Source organism: Myotis myotis, unplaced genomic scaffold (assembly GCF_014108235.1).
Source record: "Myotis myotis isolate mMyoMyo1 unplaced genomic scaffold, mMyoMyo1.p scaffold_m19_p_2, whole genome shotgun sequence".
In the NCBI taxonomy this organism is placed as follows: domain Eukaryota; kingdom Metazoa; phylum Chordata; class Mammalia; order Chiroptera; family Vespertilionidae; genus Myotis; species Myotis myotis.
The window spans coordinates 6111314-6131257 of NW_023416324.1; the positions used below are offsets into that span (position 1 = coordinate 6111314).

Here is a 19944-nt window from a genome sequence, read left to right on the forward strand (position 1 = left end):
GCTCTGCCTCTGGGGCCCGGCACGTGCCAGCACCTGTGCCGCAGGGCCCGTGGATGTTAGCAGTGGGGACTCACTGACATGATGCGGGGCTTTTCCCAGCTGTGACTCTGGGCGCACTGGGTCCAGGACGGTGTCAGCACACCGGCTTCTCTCGTTTCTCCTGTGTAACAATCGGAAACTAACTTTTTCTGTGCAAAGATGCACTATCTAGCAGAGGCCTCTACCCAGGGTAAGTGCTCCATAAATAACATTTACATTTTTAAGTATAAAAGGCTAGAAGATGTTGCTATGGCAGGACTTTTAAAAAAGGATGTTGCTATTAATAACCAGCCATCGCCGTAAGGAGCTGGGGTTCAAACCCAGGTGCCGTGTGACCCCAGACCACGTGGCCGTCTCCTGGGAGGGACCGCTGGCTCCGGGAGCACGTGGGAGGAAGCCCGTCCTGGCCCTCTCCCGACTCGGTCTCCATGAAGCCCAGGGCTAGTCCTGCTCCTTCCTCCCGAATGCCGGCATTCTCAGGCCCGCATGAGGGAAGGGTGCGTCATTAAATGCCCCTGCTTATCTCTGGGTCTTTCTACAGATCAGAAATAGCAACCAGCCTTGGGGGGCCTCTTTCCCTTGACCTTCTCCTGCCCAGGAATGCACTTGGGTTTGGTTTGGCTTGTGCAGGCTCCCCTGGGGTCATTGGCTTAAGTCAGGGCTGGTAGATTAACAGAGTTAACACCCAAAAGCATGAGTTATTTCCACAAGTTCCCTCCCAAGATGGGGAGCCTGGCCGGCTGCATGGCTGCCCCTTTCAAGGCAAGTGAGCCACTCTGCGTTCTGGATGAGGAAGGCCGGAGGCCTTTGTGGGCCGGGTGTGGGTTTGAATCCCAAGGTGCAGTCCCTTATTCGTGCTCTTAGCCTGCAGGAGCCGAAGCTGGTCCCCAGGTACAGGGAGTCCCCAACCTCAGGTCACTGAGGGTTGGCTGCACAGTCACCGGGGAACTTATTAAAAGACACAGATTCCGTGCCCCCCCCACCCCCCCACCACCACCACCGAAATCAACATTAACTGGGAGTAGGGCCCTGGAGGCCGTCTCTTAAAATGCACGTCCTGGTGTCTACAGCTGGGCCCTGTGGCTGTCCACCCCCCCACCCCCCGCCGACCGGGGCGGGGCAGGTGCTCACTCCGTTCTGTCCTGCAGGTCCACGTGAAATCGGAGGTCCTCGCGGTCAAGCTATCCCAGGAGATAAACTATGCGAAGAGCCTGTACTATGAACAGCAGCTGATGCTGAGGCTCAGTGAGAATCAGGAGCAGCTGGAGCTGGACTCCTGAGGCTGAGACTGCGCCGGGCTCGGACCCACCTGCCAGTCGGAAGCCTGAGAGGTAGAGGCCAAGCCTCAGCACGGTTTGGGGGACGATCTCAAGGAACGAGAGGAAGCAGATGCTGATGGGGATACTAATGGAAACCAACCGCATTGATTTGTGGGCCAGGCGTCACTTTAGATTATGGGGAAGTAATTTTTTAAAGGTATTGGTTGAATAACGTTAAAAAGTGTCTGAGATGAACCTAATTTTTGGACTGCCCTGTATTTTGTTACCATGTATATATGTACAACTGTGTTTGTAAATATGTAGGCGTATTTCCCAGCAGGGCCTGTGATGTGTGTAAAGGCTTATTGACTGTAAAGTAATATAAAGTTATATTGGATCTTCTGTTGCACTAACTCCACGCGTCTGGTTCAGGGAACTCTCTGAAAGGCACTCGAAAGCCGGAGTGTGTCAGGTCTCAGGGCCGGAAACCAGCGAGTTCCCAGCGCAGGGGCCTGTGGGTGGGTGGGCAGTGCTGGAGAGCCCCCTCGGACCTGCGGATCTCGGGCCGCAACCGGAGCCGGCCCTCGCAGAGGCAGGGAATGGCCCAGAAACCCATCTTCTCTGTATTTCTCTCCCCCATTTTAAAGGCAGGTGTTAGATTATGACAGGTTATTTTCCTGCCCGTCTCCTGCTTAGCTGGGCTTTGAGGGAAATTGGGTGTTGTGACTGCACTCGCCCACACGAGCTCCAAGCTTTCCCTGGGTGAGTATCGGGGAGTCCGTTTGGTTTCGAAGGAAAAAGTCCGTGGAAATCCTTGTTTTAACAAATCAAAAATCCTCACGTTTCCTGAGGCCCACGGTAAGGACGCTTTCCTCCTGGGCAGCAGCAAAGAAGGGCCGAGGACTTCGGAATAAAGCCGCAGGCACCAGCTCCAGGGCCCCACGCAGCCGGCCGGACGCAGTGGCGGGGACACGGGGCACCAAGAGGGCGTGTCCTAGGAAAGGGAAGGAAGTATGAGTATTAACGGGCTGGGTCACTTCATGGTACCGAGATGTGGCCAGACCTCCCTGTACCTGGCTTTCGGTTCCGACGCCACAAGGCCATATGAGTGCCTCCCTTTCCCAGGCCTCATTGTGTTCTCTTTTTCTGTGAAGAAGAGACAAGTTGCGGGGTTGGGGGAAGGGATTCACTGTAAAATGAATGACTAGCCTTGTGATTTAAAATGTTCATTTTCATAAAGCTAATCAGTGTCCACCACCATGTCACATGCAGCCGAGATCTGAAACGACTCGGTGGGCCAGTGGGCGTGGAGACAGCTTCCAACGCATGACCCGGGCCCTTCCAAGATACAGATGGCACTGATCTCGCCTCTCCCTCCCGCCGGGGTGTGGGGTGGTCCTCAAAGAAGCAAGAGGCACTTCAGCTGAGGGTGTTCGCAAGGGCGGCCTTGCACTCCAGGGTCTGGTGTCACTGAACCCCGATTCCGGGACCTGCAGAGCTGCCACCTGGTCCTGCAGGGCCGTTGGTTGGTTGGTGGGTGGGTGGGTTTTTGCTGGCAGGCAGTCGGGCCACGCAGTGCTCTGGGGCCTGGCCTCCCTCCCTGCACCCCACACGTTCGCCTCCGCAGCCCGCCGCCTCCATCACGACCTCTTCCAGATGAGGCCCTGGGAAGGGCTGTCATCAGAGCCTCTGTCACTTTCTGGAATGAAGTCCCTGAATCTCTGTGCCATGGCGAGGAGCTTAGTGTTACTAAAGAGAACGAGTCTGCCTTCCGCCCGCAGCAACGGGATATTCTGGGCTCTGACGGCAGAAAGCCGAGCGGGCAAGGGCCTCCTGCAGGACGGTGCTTCCCGGCCCAGGCCCCCCCACCCTCCTTTCTAATTTAATCGGCCCTTGAAATAGTTGTCCATCTCCCCCAATTGCGCAACGCCTCCCTGACATTTGCGCCTGAGAATGTTCCAGTGGGATCCAAAGACCAAACGGGGTGGGGCTGGGTGGGGGCAGGTGGGCACCACCGAGAGCTCTCCGGGCGCCCTGCCTTCGCCGCCTGCATGCCAGGTGTGGCGAGGAGACCTCGGGGGCTCTGGGCGCAGGTTCCTGGTTTGCCAGGAAAGAATCCGAAGCTCTGGGGGAAGCAGCTCTGGCCCTGGCTCCATGGATGCCTGTTTCCTTTCGAGCTGGCCTCCAGCCAGCGATGCCCAAGGCTTGGTGAGGACCGTCTCCACCGCTTCTCATGCTGCCTCCAGTCGCGGTTCCTCCCCGAGGAAAGTGAAGTAAATGGAAAGAGAAATCGGATAAGGAGAAATCCAAAGCCATCCTAATTCCCTGACCCAGCCCAGCTGGCCAACCCAGGCCGCTGCCCAACCACAGCTGCTTTCTCTGCCCATGGAGAGGCCAGCCAGAGGGCACCGCTGGGCCCGGCCACCCTCGCCGAGAGGGGACAGCAGCCTCCCAGCCCCAGTGTCTCGCTGCTGGGTGGTACCCACCTCCAGCTCAGAAGGTTCCAGAGCCACTTGGTTTTTAAGTGGCATCTGTGCCTCGAAATGCCACCGTGGCTGCTTGAGGCAACGCCGAGAACAGACACCCGGTTCTGTGTGTAAACACCACCGCAGCCGCCAGTCCGTCCGGCTCTTCCACTCGCTTCTCATGTCGGGGTCGTTCTTGTTCTTCCTGTGGAATAAAATGCTTTGTTAACTTCCCAGGCCTGTGGTTTTCTTGGTGTTGCAGATTCTAGAACGATCTCCAGTGACAAATGCCCAGCGTGTTACAGCGCTCACATTCACGCCCCCTCTCCCTTTGCTCCACGGAGGCACATCACTCGGGCCAGTCCTGCCCCTGAGCCGCACTGGACACTTTCCGCCCCCAGGCCTGGGGTCAGGGTGTCCCGCTGGCTGCTCATCGCCCCACCACGCCGAGGTTGCTGGGCTGGGCCTGGCAGCGGGAGGTTGCCACTTACCAAGAAGGGGAGACTCGGGGGGAGCAGGTTTGGGGCTCCCTCAGCACATGCTAAGTTCAGGGTCCTGCTTGTTACCCGCGGGAGAAGCCAGGAAGGCAGTGGCCTGAGAGTCCGGAATTGAGGCGATCGCGTCCAGGCTGGAGGCGCCGCTTGGGAGCCATCAGTGCACAAGTGACAGGTGGACCCTGGAGGGAAGCCCCAGAGGACAGTGGGGGCAGCGAGAAGAGCCCCAGAGCTGAGCCCCAGGGGTCCCCCAAGTGCAGAGTCAGGCAGATGGAGAGGAACAGTGAGGGGAACCGAGCAGGACCGTGGGGGACGTGCGTGTGAAGCCGGGAGTGGGGCCTGGAGCCGACCAGGATGGTTTGAGAGCGGGATTAACTGGGCAGCGCTGCCGAGAAGTCAGGTCGCATGAGACCAGCAGTTACTATCGGGTACAGCGAGCAGGTCCCGGACACCTTCCTGAGGGTGAAAGCCGATGGCAGCGGTTTCCAGGGAAAAGGGGGAATCGGGGGCGACACTGACTGAGCTGTTCATGGGAGGACAGATGGCCGGCACTTCAGGGGAGAAGGCGCGATGAAGGAAGGCAGTAACGAGAGAGGGAGCCGGCGGGCAGGTGGGGAAGCGGCAGGAGATGCTCATGTGGTCGCTTCTGTTTCCTGGGAGATCAGCAGAGAGAGCAGGGCGGGGGAGGGGACTTGGAGAGGGGAGAGGATGTGCAGCTGTCAGTCAGGCCTGGGAAGGGAGCTGACCAGAAGCACGAGGGCCCATTTGGGGTTGGGGGTCATGAATTAAAATGAGACCAGGCAGCCTTGTTCAGCACAGATTAGGCAAAGAATTGGATTTAATCTAATTCCGACACCCCACCCACCGATGCCCCCAGAACCCAAGAAGAGCCAGTCAGAACCAACTGTCACACAAACCCTACATGTCCCAAACCAAACCAATGCCCTTTCTACATGGGGAGACGGTGGAGGTGTGGCTAACACCCCCACATGAGAGAGCGCCCACTAGAATATTTTGGGGCAGTTATTGCTGCATTTTCCCCTTCTTGCCCCCCCCCCAATATCACCCCCTCAAGACCAATAGCCTCTCACCCATGTGCTCACTACACTCCTGTAGTCATTGCATCCAGGCGTGTACACAGATACACACATTCACGTATAATTCCCGACATTTGCTTTTAGGAAGTTGGAATCCTACATACCCTTTTACAACTTCTCAGTGTCACCTTTAGGTTGGTGTACCTGTCTTCTCTTCGACGCTGCATAATATATTTTTTTGATGCTAAAGTTCTGTAATTACTAGACAGACGATTCCTCCCTGGTGGGCCTTCCCTTGGCTTTCAGGCCACCCCCCTTCCCACCAAGAACAACCTCCCCTGAATGTACATAGGCACTAATTTTATTTCCATGCGATTCCCAGGGGCCTAGAGGGTACATGCAAGATCACGTTCCCAAATGCTGGTGGGAACGCGGCGGGCGGGAGCCACCTATCCCAGCGCCTCCGCCTGCCCGTCAGACGGGTACGAAGTGGTGCCTCAGTTTCCCTAGCATTGGGCCATCTTTTCCTTGGTAGGAATTTAACTTAGGAATGGCTGCTGAGTTACAACATCTATTATTGCGACTGTATTGTTTCTCCTCCATTAATTTTTTTCAATGTAATATTATGTTGATAAATTTCCTGATTCCACACCACCCTTACTCCCTGGAATACACCCCACTTGGTCATACTGTGTTCATTTGTTATTCTTTTGATACATTTTCTTGTTCTGTTTGCTAATTTTCAAGTCTTTGCATCTTTAAAATGAGGGAGGTCACTCAGCCCATATGGGGCAGTGGTTGAGCACCGACCTATGAACCAGGAGGTCATGGTTCAGTTCCTGGTCAGGGCACATGCCTGGATTGCATACTTGATCCCCAGTGTGGGGCATGCAGGAGGCAGCCCATCAATGATTCTCTCTCATCATAGATGTTTCTATCTCTAGCTCCCTCCCCCTTCCTCTCTGAAATCAATAAAAATATAAATTTTTAAAATATAAAAAATTAAATGACGGGGGTCTATAATTTTCTTTTTTTCTTAGTTTCTTCATCATATTTTAAAATTAAAATGATGCTGCCTTTATAAGATGGACTGGGGAGATTTCCATCGTCTTCGATGGCCCACAATACTTAAGTTACATTACAATTCCCTGTTCTAGTTTTTAAAGTTCGATGAAAGTAGGCCACAAACCTGTCAGGTTCTATAATTTTTTCAGTAGTTCCCTTCAGCCATCACCCCACTGTGCCCTCCGTTAACTGGATATTCAAGTTTCCCCTCTCTTCATGGGTCTATTTTTGTGGCATATTTGGTTTTTAAAAACCACCCAGTTCTCTTAGGTCTGTTAATTTGTTGCACATGTTCTCATAGGATTATTTTAATATCCTCTCTTCCTGGTTATTTTTCCTTTCTCCTCAGCTTGCATCTTTTTACTCTTTGTTTTTCATAACTGAGTTTTTGAGGCCGTTACTGTTCTCTTCCTAGAACAAGTTCAGGATGTTTCCGGCCACTGTTTTGTCTTCATTATTCTATGGATCGCATCTTCAGTCTCTGATGCCCCGTACCTGGCTTGTTTTATTTCACTGTTCTTCTCTTGCTTGCTAAGATAAGCACTTAGTTTTATTTTTAGTTTTTTCACATTCTTGAATAAGGACAGCATTTGAAGGTTATAAATTTTCTTTTGAATACAGCTTTATTTATCTCACAAACTTTGGTATTAAGCATTCTTTCATTTTCTTTTTACATAGTACTTAATTTTACTTTTGATTTCTTTGGTCTAGGAGCTACCTAGGAATATGTTTGCAATTTCTAAATATTTTCAAAAATTATCTTCCTTAAATTAGTTATTTCACATAGTGGATTATAATCAGTTCATGTAACTTGAAGGTTTCCACATTTGTTTAAAAGTCTGCTGTGGTTTTCTTTTTGCCCAAATACTTGACCACTTTTTATAAATGTTCCATAAACACAGGAAGCAAAACTCTCTTCTTTTTGAGGCATGTAAATATAGGCAGGTAGGGAAATGGATAGACGGATGCCTGTGTACTTACAGATACAACTTCACAGGCAACATTGTCAAATCCTGCACGCTCGCACTTAGCTTTGTGTCTAAGAGAGCTCTGACCTACATCTTCAAGTGGCCAGAGAGGCGATGTCTCAGTTCCGCTGTTCGCCTCGGAAACGGCAGTAAGTCCTTGAAGTAAACACGGCGAGAAGAAAGAACACACAGCAGCTTTCATGAGTCCCTTGGCCTCCTGGGAAGGCAGTTGGAGCTGTAGAGCATTGGATGCTGGAACAATGGCACCAGGAGCTGCCTTCCCTTCCCCCCACGCGTGGCTCTCAGAGGAGCCAGGCCACGTTCTCCCATGGGCCTCGCCCACGCAGCACTCATGGTGTAAATAGCTCCCGAGGGGCAATAAAACTCGGCACCTCCTGCTTGTTCTGGTCAGACTCAAAAGCACCAAAAAGCCCAGTGGTTGAGCATCGACCTATGAACGAGGAGCTCAGGGTTCGATTCCCAGTGAGGGCATATGCCTGGATTGTGGGCTCCATCCCCAATAGGGGACGTGCAGGAGGCAGCCGATCAATGATTCTCATCATTGATGTTTCTCTCTCTCCCTCTCCCTTCCTCTCTGTAGTCAATTAATATATATATATTTAAAGGCATCAAAAAGTCATGGGTGCCCGTTCCCTTGGAGGAACGTGTGGGTCTGGGCTGACCTGACCCTTGGAATCTGGGCAGGTGAGGCCCCGAGGGAGGGGGTGTGTGGGGAGGGGCAGTGGGGAGGTTCTGAGACCCCCAGCGACACTTAGGGGCGGAGTGCTGCCTTCCGGGCATGTTTCCCTAAGATACTTCACTTCAGGGGTACAAGGCCCCTGGGAAGCCCGGCCAAGCCTGCAGAAAGGCAGCCCCATGCTGTGTCGTGGTTTGTCCACAGAGGCCACCCATCCCTAGAGGCTCCGGACAGCACAGGAGGCTGACTACAGTCACTGAGCCTCTGCCAGCCCTCGCCAGGCATCTGCCTGGGTACCAGGGCGGTGCAATAAACAGGGTTGCACTCTCGCTGCCCTCCTCAGGATAGTGGGCTTCAGGGTGGGCAGGGAAGACTTCATGGGGGAGGAGGCAGGGAGGCTGAGTCCAGAAGGTCTGAGAAGAGCTAGTGAGGCTAAGAGGAAAGGGCGGTGCACACGCAAAGTCCAGGCGGTCAGTGTGAACGAGATGAGGCTGAGTGTAAACAAGATGAGGCTGGAGAGAGGTGGCCAGGGGCCAGGTCATGTTGGGCTTTGTAAGTTGTATAGGAAAGGTGTTAAGCAGGGGATTTCACTGTAAAATCGACATAAAAATGGGGAATGGGTAGAATGAGTCAAGAGAGGAAGGCTGTGCCCCGGCCGGTTTGGCTCAGTGGATAGAGTGTCGGCTCTGGGACTGAAGGGCCCTGGGTTCGATTCTGGTCAAGGCACATACCTCGGTTGCAGGCTCAATCCCTGGCCCTGATCAGGGCACGTCGGGGAGGCAACCAATTGATGTGTCTCACATCAGTGTTCCTCTCTCTCTGTCTCTCCTCCTCCCTTCCACTCTCTCTCTCAAAAAAAAAAAAAAATGAATGGAAAAAACATATCCTCAGGTGAGGGTTCACAAACACAAAAAGAGGAAGGCTGTGCCGTGCTCCAGGTAAGACACGATGGGCAGTCTAGGAGAGGGCAGTGGAGAGGACTTGGGATATGTTTTCAAAGAAGAGATGAGACAGAGGAATTGCTTTAATGTAGAGGATTCAGGGGAGAGGCGTGAGGGCAGCTCCAGCTTCAGTAGCCAGGAGCCTGGTGTGACTGCGCGATGGGGGCGTGGCGGGAGGAGCGGGCTGTTTGTGGCTGGGGTCCATTCACTGACTGTTGAATAAGTGTTGATGTTAAATGAATGGATGAATGCCTGAGGCTTCGGGCATTGGGGGTTTGAAATGTCAGCGACCTATTAAGCAGGATGGTAGGTGGGCAGTGAACTTCTGAGGGAGCGCCTTGCCTTGCCTGGGAGCAGGGTTCATCGGGGACCCGATCTGATTATAGTGAGAGTCCAGTGTGAGCCCATGAGAGGCCTGGGCGCAGCGCGGGCGCTCAGCACTGCCTGGGTGGGTGTAGGAGCGCGAGCCAGGAGGGAGACTGGGAAGCGCGCGGGAGGCGTGGGTGGTCAGCGGGCTCGAGGGGTGCTGAAAAGTCAGGCGAGGTGTGTCGGGCGGATTCAGCAATCCGAGGACATGGCCGGTAAGCAGAGCCATGTTGGCACTGGGGGAGCAGATGCTAAAGGAGGGTTAAGAGTTATGGAATCCGACTGAAAAGAAGCAAACATTTCAACTCACACTTCATAAAAGAAGTATACCAGGGGCCAGGAAGCACATGAAAAAATGTGCACTATCACACTCGGGGAAATGCAAATTAAAACCAAAATGAAATATCACCGTGCACCTGTAGAATAATTAAGCTAAAACGTCTGACAAGCCAAGTATCGGCAAGGCCGCGGAGCATATGGAATTCTCGTCCGGTGCTGGTTTGGAGAACGGCTTGGCAGTTTCTCACAGAGTTAACGTGCCCCACCCTGTGACCCATCAGTTCTCCTCGAAGCTATCAAGAGAAATGAAACCGGCCCTAGCCAGTTTGGCTCAGTGGCTAGATTCTGCAGACTGAAAGGTCCCAAGGGCACATACATGCCCGGGTTGTGGGCTCGATCCCCAGTGTGGAGCGTGCAGGAGGCAGCCGATCAATGATGCTCTCTCTCTCCCTCTCCCTTCCTCTCTGAAATCAATAAAAAATATGTTTTAAAAAGAGAGAGAGAAATGAAACCATGTCCACACAAAGACTTGTACACAAACAATAGCCAAAAACTGGATTAAACTCCAAGGCCCATCAACAGCTGGATGGATAAATAAATTGGAGTGTCACGTAAGGATGGAACACCACTCAGCAAGGGACGTGAACGAACTACCTACACACAGAACCGCGTGGATGAGTCCTGGCATGGTGCTGAGCAAAAGAAGGGTGCTGTCCCATGTGCGCTTTAAAGAGAGAGCGGTGTTGGGTGTGGAGGAGGCTGAATGGGGATGACTAAGGGAGGAGTTCTCCTTAGAGGACTGCTGAAATGGTCCGGCCAAGAGAAGAGAAGGGTCGCCCAGTGCGTTGATTGGCGGGTGTGACAGGGAGGGGAACGGGCTGGTGCTTCTGTGGTTGGAGCGGCGGGCAGGAGCCACTGCTGCCTGTCCAGGACATCAGTCCTCACTCCTGGAACTAGACCCTGAATTCCTTTGGGAGACGACCTTTACGTATATCTGTGCTTATTCATATTCCCATAGCCAACCCGTGAGAGCCTGTCCGGGATACAGGGTTGCTTCTGGAATGGACCTTTGGGCCATGAGAGTGGATGGCACCCAGGCACTTGGGCAGAAGTTCCCAGGAAGAGATGCTCTCTTCCCACTGGAGCTGGAAGGTAGGCGCCTGCAGCTGCCGGGACCAGGGAGCCAGAGTGAAGCAAAACGGAGAGAGGCCACCTGCCAGGCGCAGGGAGGCCAGGTCCTGAGGACGGCACCTGAGGCCCTGGGCCAGGCGTCAGCCGGTCCTAAGTTCCATTTACTTCCGCAGGTCGCTTGCAACAGGGAGGCCCACCTCCCTGCTTTAAAGATGGAGAAGCAGGGCTGGAGCCGGCTCTGGAGGGAGGGGAAAGCGGCAGGTGAGAAGGGCCTGCATCGAGCAGCCTCTCCTCCCTCGGCGGCCTCCGACTGGGGAGCGGTGGGCAAGGGAGTTAGCGATCCGTTGCGGGGTGCAGGGCGCAGGCGAGGCCGAGCCACGGCGACATGGGGGACGGGGAGCAGCTGCTGCCGCGGGCACGGCGGGCACGGCGGGCACGGCGGGCCCAGCAGGCGGAGCGCGACGACGACAGGGCCTCCGCCATGAAGGCGGGGACAGAGCTCAAAGACCCTCTCTCCAGTGAAGGTGGAGCCCCTCTCTGGCCTCCAAGGATGCGGTTGGTGCCAGGCGACGCTCCTGGAGGGCCAGCAGCCGCCCGGAGCAGAAAGCCATGCCAACGGGAACGAGAAGAAGCTGGAGAAAGTGAAAGCTTTCCGGGAGGAGATGGAGAAGGAGCCGGAAACCGTGTGCGACGACGTCCTGGCCCCGCCGGACGAGCTCCTCCTCGAGAACGGCAGCGCCTTCCAGGTGGATAGCGAGGTGTTTTACCTGCAAGTGAAAGGCGGTTCCTATGCCACCGGGCAGAGTGGCTTCGGGGGGAGAACACGGTGTGGCCGAAGCTTCCTGGGGCCTACACGGAAGCCTTTGACATCAGCACCGAGCCCACGCAGCCCACGCACCCGGGACGCTGGGCCGGCCCCCACCTTCGCCGGGTGCTAACGTGGGGTCCAGCATGCGCGCCCCCGGCCTGCCTCTTAGCCTGACCAGCCTTCGATGGCGCCCTGGCTGCGCGGGACACACTCACCGAGGACTCCCATAAGGACGCCACGCTCATCACGCAGTTGCTGCGAGACAAGCTCACCCTCTGGACGAGGGACCAGCAGGATGAAGAAGCAGGAGAAGGCCACTGAACAGCTGCAGGTTAGGGTCCCCGCCTTCCTTCACCACCGCCCCCACCATCATCACCGGCCCTTCCTTCACCACCGCCCCCACCATCATCACCTGCTCTTCCTTCACCACCGCCCCCACCATCATCACCTGCTCTTCCTTCACCACTGCCCCCACCATCATCACCTGCTCTTCCTTCACCACCGCCCCCACCATCATCACCTGCTCTTCCTTCACCACCGCCCCCACCAGCACCGGCCCTTCCTTCACCACCGCCCCCACCATCATCACCGGCCCTTCCTTCACCACCGCCCCCACCATCATCACCTGCTCTTCCTTCACCACCGCCCCCACCATCATCACCGGCCCTTCCTTCACCACCGCCCCCACCATCATCACCTGCTCTTCCTTCACCACCGCCCCCACCAGCACCGGCCCTTCCTTCACCACCGCCCCCACCATCATCACCTGCTCTTCCTTCACCACCGCCCCCACCATCACTGGCCCTTCCTTCACCACCGCCCCCACCATCATCACCGGCCCTTCCTTCACCACCGCCCCCACCAGCACCGGCCCTTCCTTCACCACCGCCCCCACCAGCACCGGCCCTTCCTTCACCACCGCCCCCACCATCACTGGCCCTTCCTTCACCACCGCCCTCACCATCATCACCGGCCCTTCCTTCACCACCGCCCCCACCATCATCACCGGCCCTTCCTTCACCACCGCCCCCACCAGCACCGGCCCTTCCTTCACCACCGCCCCCACCATCATCACCGGCCCTTCCTTCACCACCGCCCCCACCAGCACCGGCCCTTCCTTCACCACCGCCCCCACCAGCACCGGCCCTTCCTTCACCACCGCCCCCACCATCATCACCGGCCCTTCCTTCACCACCGCCCCCACCATCATCACCGGCCCTTCCTTCACCACCGCCCCCACCATCACCGGCCCTTCCTTCACCACCGCCCCCACCATCATCACCGGCCCTTCCTTCACCACCGCCCCCACCATCACCGGCCCTTCCTTCACCACCGCCCCCACCAGCACCGGCCCTTCCTTCACCACCGCCCCCACCATCACCGGCCCTTCCTTCACCACCGCCCCCACCAGCACCGGCCCTTCCTTCACCACCGCCCCCACCATCACCGGCTCTTCCTCGCCACGGTCACTAACGATCTGGCGCTAAACCTGTCTGCACTGGCAGCACCGCCAGCTCTGCTCCCCCGACTCCCCCGCCCCCCCGGGAAGCAGTTTCAGATCCATCTTCACGGGCATTGCTGGGCTCATGGCTGCTTTGAGCCCGCGGGAGCTTTCTCTTGAATCGCGCAGACAAGTGTGCTCTGAGTGAGGCATTTTACTCTGCCTGTTGTCGTCGTGGAAGCCAGGTGGAAGCTATGAGGAGGTTTAGAAAGGAGAATCGGCCAACACAGGCTGCAGTGATATTTAAAGGACCCATTTAAAATGAGCCGATAGTGTTTTGTTAGTAAGCAGTACATCTTGTGCATGCAAAGAAGAATTCATCCCTGCCCTAGCCGGTTTGGCTCGGTGGATAGAGCATTGGCCTGCGGACTGAAGGGTCTCAGGTTCTATTCGGGTCAAGGGCACAAACCCGGGCTTGCAGGCTCGATCCCCAGTGGGGGGCATGCAGGAGGCAGCCAATCAGTGATTCTCTCTTATTATTGATGTTTCTATCTCTCTCTCCCTCTTCCTTCCTCTCTGAAGTCAATAAAAATATATATATTTTTTAAAAAGAATTCATCCCTCCCACCTCCTCTTCCTTCGGCTGATGGGAAACTTAAGGAAAGCTGGTAGAAAGAGGACACTTGCTCCTTCCGTCAGCTTTATGTAAACTGTTGACGTGAGGTTTCAGTAGCGCCTTGTTTGGCCTCTTTAAATTACGATGTGCACAAACCTTCTTTTAAATGCAGGGCGCCTCAAGTTTTGATACCTGTAACTTTTTTTTGGTTGTGATTGTTTAAGAATCATGGATTGATTTTTTGCAACCCTTCGGCTATTGTCCTTGTGTATCCTGACAGCGCCATGTGCATCAGCCCCTGTCAATCAAGATGGGTAATTATTGAAATGCCAGACTTCTAAATTAAATGTCTTGGAATTAAAAAAAAAAAAAAAGATGGAGAAGCAAGAGAGGGTGGGAAGTTGAGTTTTATTTTGGACACGTTGAACGTGGGCCCTTTGCAACCTCCCGTCAGCAGGGTTAGAAAGAGAGAGATTTGGGAGCCAGCCCCTTGAAGATGAACGTTTCAATAAGGAATCTGTCACGCTGCCCGAAGAGGTGTAGAGAGGGCGTGTGGGCTCAGGGAGGATCCTGGGGGAGCAGACGGAGGGTTGGGAGAGGAGGATCTGGGAAGGAGGGGGTCAGGAGGGGAGAATGGCGAAGGGACTGCTCTGGGCGAAAGGGCTGAGGAGGGCGAGGCCAGGCAGTGGTGTCAGCTCCGAGGTCAAGTTGAGCAAGACTGAGATCTTCAGACTTGGAAACTGGGCCGCGGCGACCTTCTCCCCGGCGGTGCTGGGAGAAATAGAACCCAAAGGTGAAGAAGTGAATGTGGAAATCTCTTGCCAATTTGATGGTAGCAGAGAAAGAGGGGGGAGGGTGTTGTTTTTGCCTTTTAGGTGTTTGTAAACTGCAGGGAGCTGGGCAGGAAAGACGCAACCAGTGGGTAGGAAGGGGGACGGTGGAGGAGAGAGCGGATCAGGGTGGGTGCGAGGAGAGCCTGGAGGCCTGGGCCGCAGGCCTGACAGCGCGGAGCGGGCCTCTTGCCTCCGAGGTGGCCGGTCGTATCTGACACGTTAACCAGTATCTTGTTGAAAGTCCTCAGTTTTGCTTTTTATTCCCAATCAAGCTAGACGAAGTGCCTCGGGAGGTTGGGGCTGGATCAAAAGGCAGGAACAGGAGGGCCGCCAGGGAACTGAGTTTGAGTTACAGGAGTCAGACTGTCTGCAGTTATGGGAGGAGCCGGGAGGTGAGGGCTGAAGGGCATTAGAAGGTCAGATCAAGGTCACTGATCTCTTCCTGTGGATGGATGAATAAGACTGAGGAGGGGACAGGGTGGGCATCCGTGTGGCTGCCCTGTGGGAGTTTGCAGCAAAGGCTCTGGGGCACGGGGGCAGGGGGTGCGCAGTGGTCAGTGTTGGTCAGTGAGGCCGCCATCTGCAATAGGCTGGCTGCAGGGCAAGAGCAAGGGAAAACTGGACCTGACCGGCCCGCCTATGTCTGCCTCTCGCCATGACCTTCAAGGCAGAGCAACGGGGCTCACCTTTGCCCCCAAACCTCATGCCCCTTCCCTTTTGGCAGCTCTGCCTTGGAACCGCCAGGAAGGGGTTCTGAGACACGTAGCTCTTAGTGTCACCAAGTCGACCAGCGCTGTCCTGTAGAAATACAACACAAGCCACACATGTCATTAAAAGCTCATGAGTCACATCTGACAGGAAGGAAAAAGAAACGGGAAATTAATTCTCTTAATACATTTAACTCAACGGGGCCCAAATAGGACCACGTCATGTGCTGTCGATGTAAAAATAATGAGTCAGATACTCTGCGTTCTTATTTTGAGCCACCTTTGCCCAATCTGGTGTGTTTTCCATGACTGAGCAGGTCAGCTCAGATGAGGCACATTCAACAGGTGGAGCCAGTGGCCGCCACACTGGACGGGAGGGAAGGGACAAAAGGACGACCCTCTGTTGGCTGGGACGCAGAGACGCAAGAGAAGTGCCCGGGCACGTGTCTGGGTCTGGGCCTGATGGGGAGAACCTGTTTGTGGGCAGAGCCACGTGGGAAGGCCCCTCCCCCGAGTCCCCCCGCTGCCCCCCAACCCCCATCCTCAGCCATGGCCATAGGCCACCATGAGGACTCAGCCTCTGAGTTAGGCCTTGGCACTGGGGAGTTTCTTGGTGGGTGGAGGGCAGGTTCTTACCGGTTTGGGGGTCACAGACCTGTTTCGTTTGGGAGCTCTGTGGGAGCACCATCTGCTGAGAGGAGGGTGAGGAACCGTCCAGAAGGGAAGCGAGACTCCACAGGAAGAAGGCAAGGCCCAGGCTGTCGGGAGTGACCGTTCGTACAGCTGGGTGCCCGGTGTGGGCGGGGAAAAGGCAGCCCGGGAGCCGGCCTTGGGGCCGCTGGGCACGCCTACTTGGCTATGACAGTGGGGAGCATCTCTGTGTCCTTGGAGCCCCTGGAGTTCCCTGGGGGTCAGGAAAGGTGAGAGGGTCATCTGCTTCTCCTTGTCTGGGCTCTGGGAGCCGAGCTTTGTTTGCCAAACACCAGGATCAGATTGGGCAACTCTGCAAACAAAAACCACGGCCCCTGGCCCGGCGCCCGGGGCGTTTAAAGGCACAGGCAGGAGGTGTGCACGTGGACACCCCGCGTGGGACACAGTCGGGTAAGAGCTAACCAACCCAGGGCCTCGGTGGCCAGGCCTGACCCACAGCTCCAGGCCCAGCACAGGAGTCAGTGCTAACAAACTCCAGGCAATTTATTTCAGAAGGTGATGCCAATTATGTTCACAAAAGCACAGGTACTGGGGGAAGGAGGCATGTTACCAGCTCACAGCTCACATTTTGGCCCTTGGCTTTGTTCTGTTAATCTAGTTATTGCACCAAGAGGGCCCTCACACATTCTCTGAAGAGAATATCTGTGAATATTAGTGACATAATTCATAGTGTCGAAAACACGTCAGCAGATGGAAAACAAGAACGGTGGCTCATTGGTGGTATGCGACCTCTACCAGTGGTGGAGTGTGGCTTTGTCATCCCAGGCACAGCGTAAGCACTTAGCCAATGTGACCTGTGACTTATCTACAACTCACCTCTTGTCGACTTACAGCCTAGTCAGTGATGGCGAACCTATGACACACGTGTCAGAGGTGACACTCAAACTCATTTTTTTAGTTGATTTTTCTTTGTTAAATGGCATTTAAATATATAAAGTAAATATCAAAAATATTAGTCTTTGTTTTACTATGGTTGCAGATATCAAAAAATTTCTCTATGTGACACGGCACCAGAGTTAAGTTAGGGTTTTTCAAAATGCTGACACGCCGAGCTCAAAAGGTTCGCCATCACTGGCCTAGTTTATGGTCAAGTTGTTGGGTTTAAATGTTCTTCAGGTTTTCCTGGTGGGATGCGTGGAGCATGTCTGTATAGAAGATCAAACGCCGCCTTCAGAAAGGGAACAGGAAGTGGGATAGACGGCATTGTGTTGCTCAGTGTTGCCGCCTGTGTTTGTTTTTGTTGATGGTTACGTTATCTTTTCTGCCCTCCCACTCCTATCAACCAGTAACCCGTTTCCTGGTTTCCTGTGTATTTTTCCAGAGAGATACACATACACACACACGCACAGGCACACACAGACTAGATAAAGATATAAGCTAGAGATGATATATACATACAGGGTGGACAAAAGTAGGTTTACAGTCGTTTGCATGGAAAATAATACAAAAATAAATAACAGTACAAGAATAAACTCTGTGTTTCGTGTACTCGCCACTGCAAGCCTACTTTTGCCCCACCCTGTATATCTATATGCTTTCCTCCCTCTGAATTTTAATACTTTTTTACAGTTTTAGCATACTAGTCCTTGCTTTTTTTCCCCACCTAATAGTATGTTTTGGAGACCATTCCATGCCAGCACATAAAGAGCTTTCTAGTTTTCTTGGACAATAGCACGATTTCCATTGTACAGATGTACAGTAATTTATGTAAGCAACCCCCTACAGACGGCCACTTAGCTTGTTTCCAGTCTCCTTGCGATTCCCAGCAAGAATCGCCTTGTACAGACCAGATTTTTTGATGTCTAAGTTAAATTCTTAGAAGAGGCATTTCTGGATTCTTTGCAGGTTTGTAATTTTCACAAATATAGCCAAATTACTCCTATAGAGTTTGTATCAATTTATGAGCTCAGAGAAAATAAAAAATAAAGAATTTACGAGTTGAAATGAATGAGAATGCATTTCCCCACGCCCTCACCCATATCGCGTGTCGGGGGAAGTGAGTCTCTGAGCACAGTGTTCATGCGTGCTTCTCTCTCTTATGAGACATGATGTTTAAGAGCCATTTCCTTGTCTGTGAACCGATGACTTTGTAAAAACCGTTGCATCTTTAGTGTTGTTTTAGAAGACCGAGACAAACCCCTCTTCTTCGGTGATCTGCCACAGTCACTAGCTGTCTTGGCAGTCCTAGACCCTGAACTCTCTTTTCTCCATCAAGTGAGACTGCAGCTCTCTGCTTGGAGCCATTTTCTCTGGGGCCCTCGGCAGGAAGTCAAGCTGAATGTGCAGCTCGGCCTTTGGGCCTCCCTCCTCTCAAGGACCATAGCCTTGCGTTACCTGTGGTTCAACGATACTGGCTGTTTCATGTGTTTTGTCCAGTTTTACGTACGACAGGCAGATTGGCCGAATACCAACTACTCTGCCTTGAGTAGAACCAGAAATGTCTCCTTTTTCCCCCCTCTGAGCCCTTTCCAATGAGGCTTCTATCCTCAAACCCTTCTTTCTGCTCAAAGTCAGCAATGACCTCTGCCCTGGTGTCTCTACTCTTCATGACAAGGCCTAGTCTAACCTGAGCAGTGAGCCGCCTTCTCCATTGTGGATCACGGCTCTTCTTCCTGAAACACATTTCCTCCCACTTGGCTTCGAGGAAACCATCGCTTCTTGGTTTTCTTCCCGATGCACCGACAGCTCCCTCTTTAGTCTCCGTTGTGAGTTCTCCCTCCCCCTCTCGGCCGCCGAATCCTGGAAAATGTCAGGACTCACTATCAGATCTTTTGCTTTCTCCATCCACACTCTCCTTGGTTATCTCCTGGAGCCCCAAGGCTTCAGATAACGCGGACATAGTCACCATTCTCGGACTTCTATCTGCAGCCGGGATCTGTGCCCTGAAACCCAGGCTTGGCGCTCCAACGTCCTTTTCAACTTCTCCACTTGGAAGTCTAAGAAGCACCCCAAGCTTAGCAGCTTGTCTAGAACAGGACTCATGACCTTTTCCCGTCACAAGCCTAACTCCCCCTTGCTCTTACCCATCTTACTAAATAACTCCCATCTCCCAGTTCTTCAGGCTGACAATTGTGCAGTCACCCTTGAAACTTCTCTTTACTCAAACTCCACAGCCCATCCACCATAAAATCTTAGAAATCTACTCACCATCATCTCCCTCCTGGATTTTTTAATAATTGTTTTTTCATCCTCGCCCAAGGACATGCTTAGAGAGAGGAAGAAAGAGAGAGGGAAGCATTGATGTGAGAGAGAGAGAGAAACATCAATCAGTTGCCTTCTGTGTGCACCCTGACCAGGGATTGAACCCACAGTGCAGGTATGTGCCCTGATGGGGAATCGAACCTGCAACCTTTCGGTGCACAGGGCAACACTCAACCAGCGGAGCCACTCTGGCCAGGCTCTCCTGGATGTGTGCAGTCGCCCCCTACATAGCTTCGTTGCTTCCACTCTTGCCTCCTGTGCGAGCCAGGGGCACGGCAGGTGAGGCCAGCCTTCCCCACAAGGGTACCGGGCACGTGCCTGAGCCACCTGGAAGCTCTGTGGCCTAGCGGGACCCCGGCCGACGTCACACAGAGCTGAAGAGGCACGTAGCTGAGCCAGTCAACACCCAGATGCAAGAGCTAATAAGCTGGTTGTTGTTTTAAGCCACGGCATTTTGGGGTGATTTGTTACATGGCAGCAGGTAACCGAACAGCAACTCACGCCAGCCCATGCGAGTGGCCTTTGCTGCCTGGATTCCCAGCCCCCACCCCAGCCTCTCCCGCCATAGGGAAACCAAGGGCACTGTGGCAGCCAGGCCTCTGGCCTGGGGTGGAACTCGCCAGGCGCGCTTGGGTGGAGGGAGAGTCTGGATCCCGTCCCGCGGTGGCTGGGAGTCTGCGCTCACTCTGCTCATCTCCATTCCTCTTCTTGATTGGCACTTTAATGAGGGCAGAAGGGGCTGACCCCTGCCAGGGGCCCAGTTCATGCCCCGTTTATCTCACAGCTCCAGGCGGACTAGAACAACACGGCAGGCGAGCGGCCGGCCCGGAGCCCCCGCCCTCGGTGATGGATTGAGTGACCGCGGCGAGTTGGCAGCTCAAGTGTG

At 54.2% G+C, this 19944-nt stretch overlaps 1 protein-coding gene and 1 pseudogene across 8 annotated transcripts in view; both read left to right on the plus strand.

Annotated features, from left to right (window-relative positions):
* VPS13D (vacuolar protein sorting 13 homolog D) overlaps positions 1–1704 on the plus strand; it is a 221325-nt gene extending 219621 nt beyond the window's left edge. For all 8 annotated transcript variants that reach the window (XM_036348853.1, XM_036348857.1, XM_036348859.1 and 5 more), the window contains one exon: positions 1188–1704. In XM_036348853.1, coding sequence (XP_036204746.1) covers positions 1188–1319 — 132 coding nt within the window. In that variant the 3' untranslated portion in view covers positions 1320–1704. The remainder of the gene's footprint in view (positions 1–1187) is intronic.
* A 9422-nt stretch (positions 1705–11126) lies between these two features.
* LOC118677199 lies at positions 11127–11874 on the plus strand (annotated as a pseudogene).
* The last annotated feature ends 8070 nt before the right edge of the window (positions 11875–19944 follow it).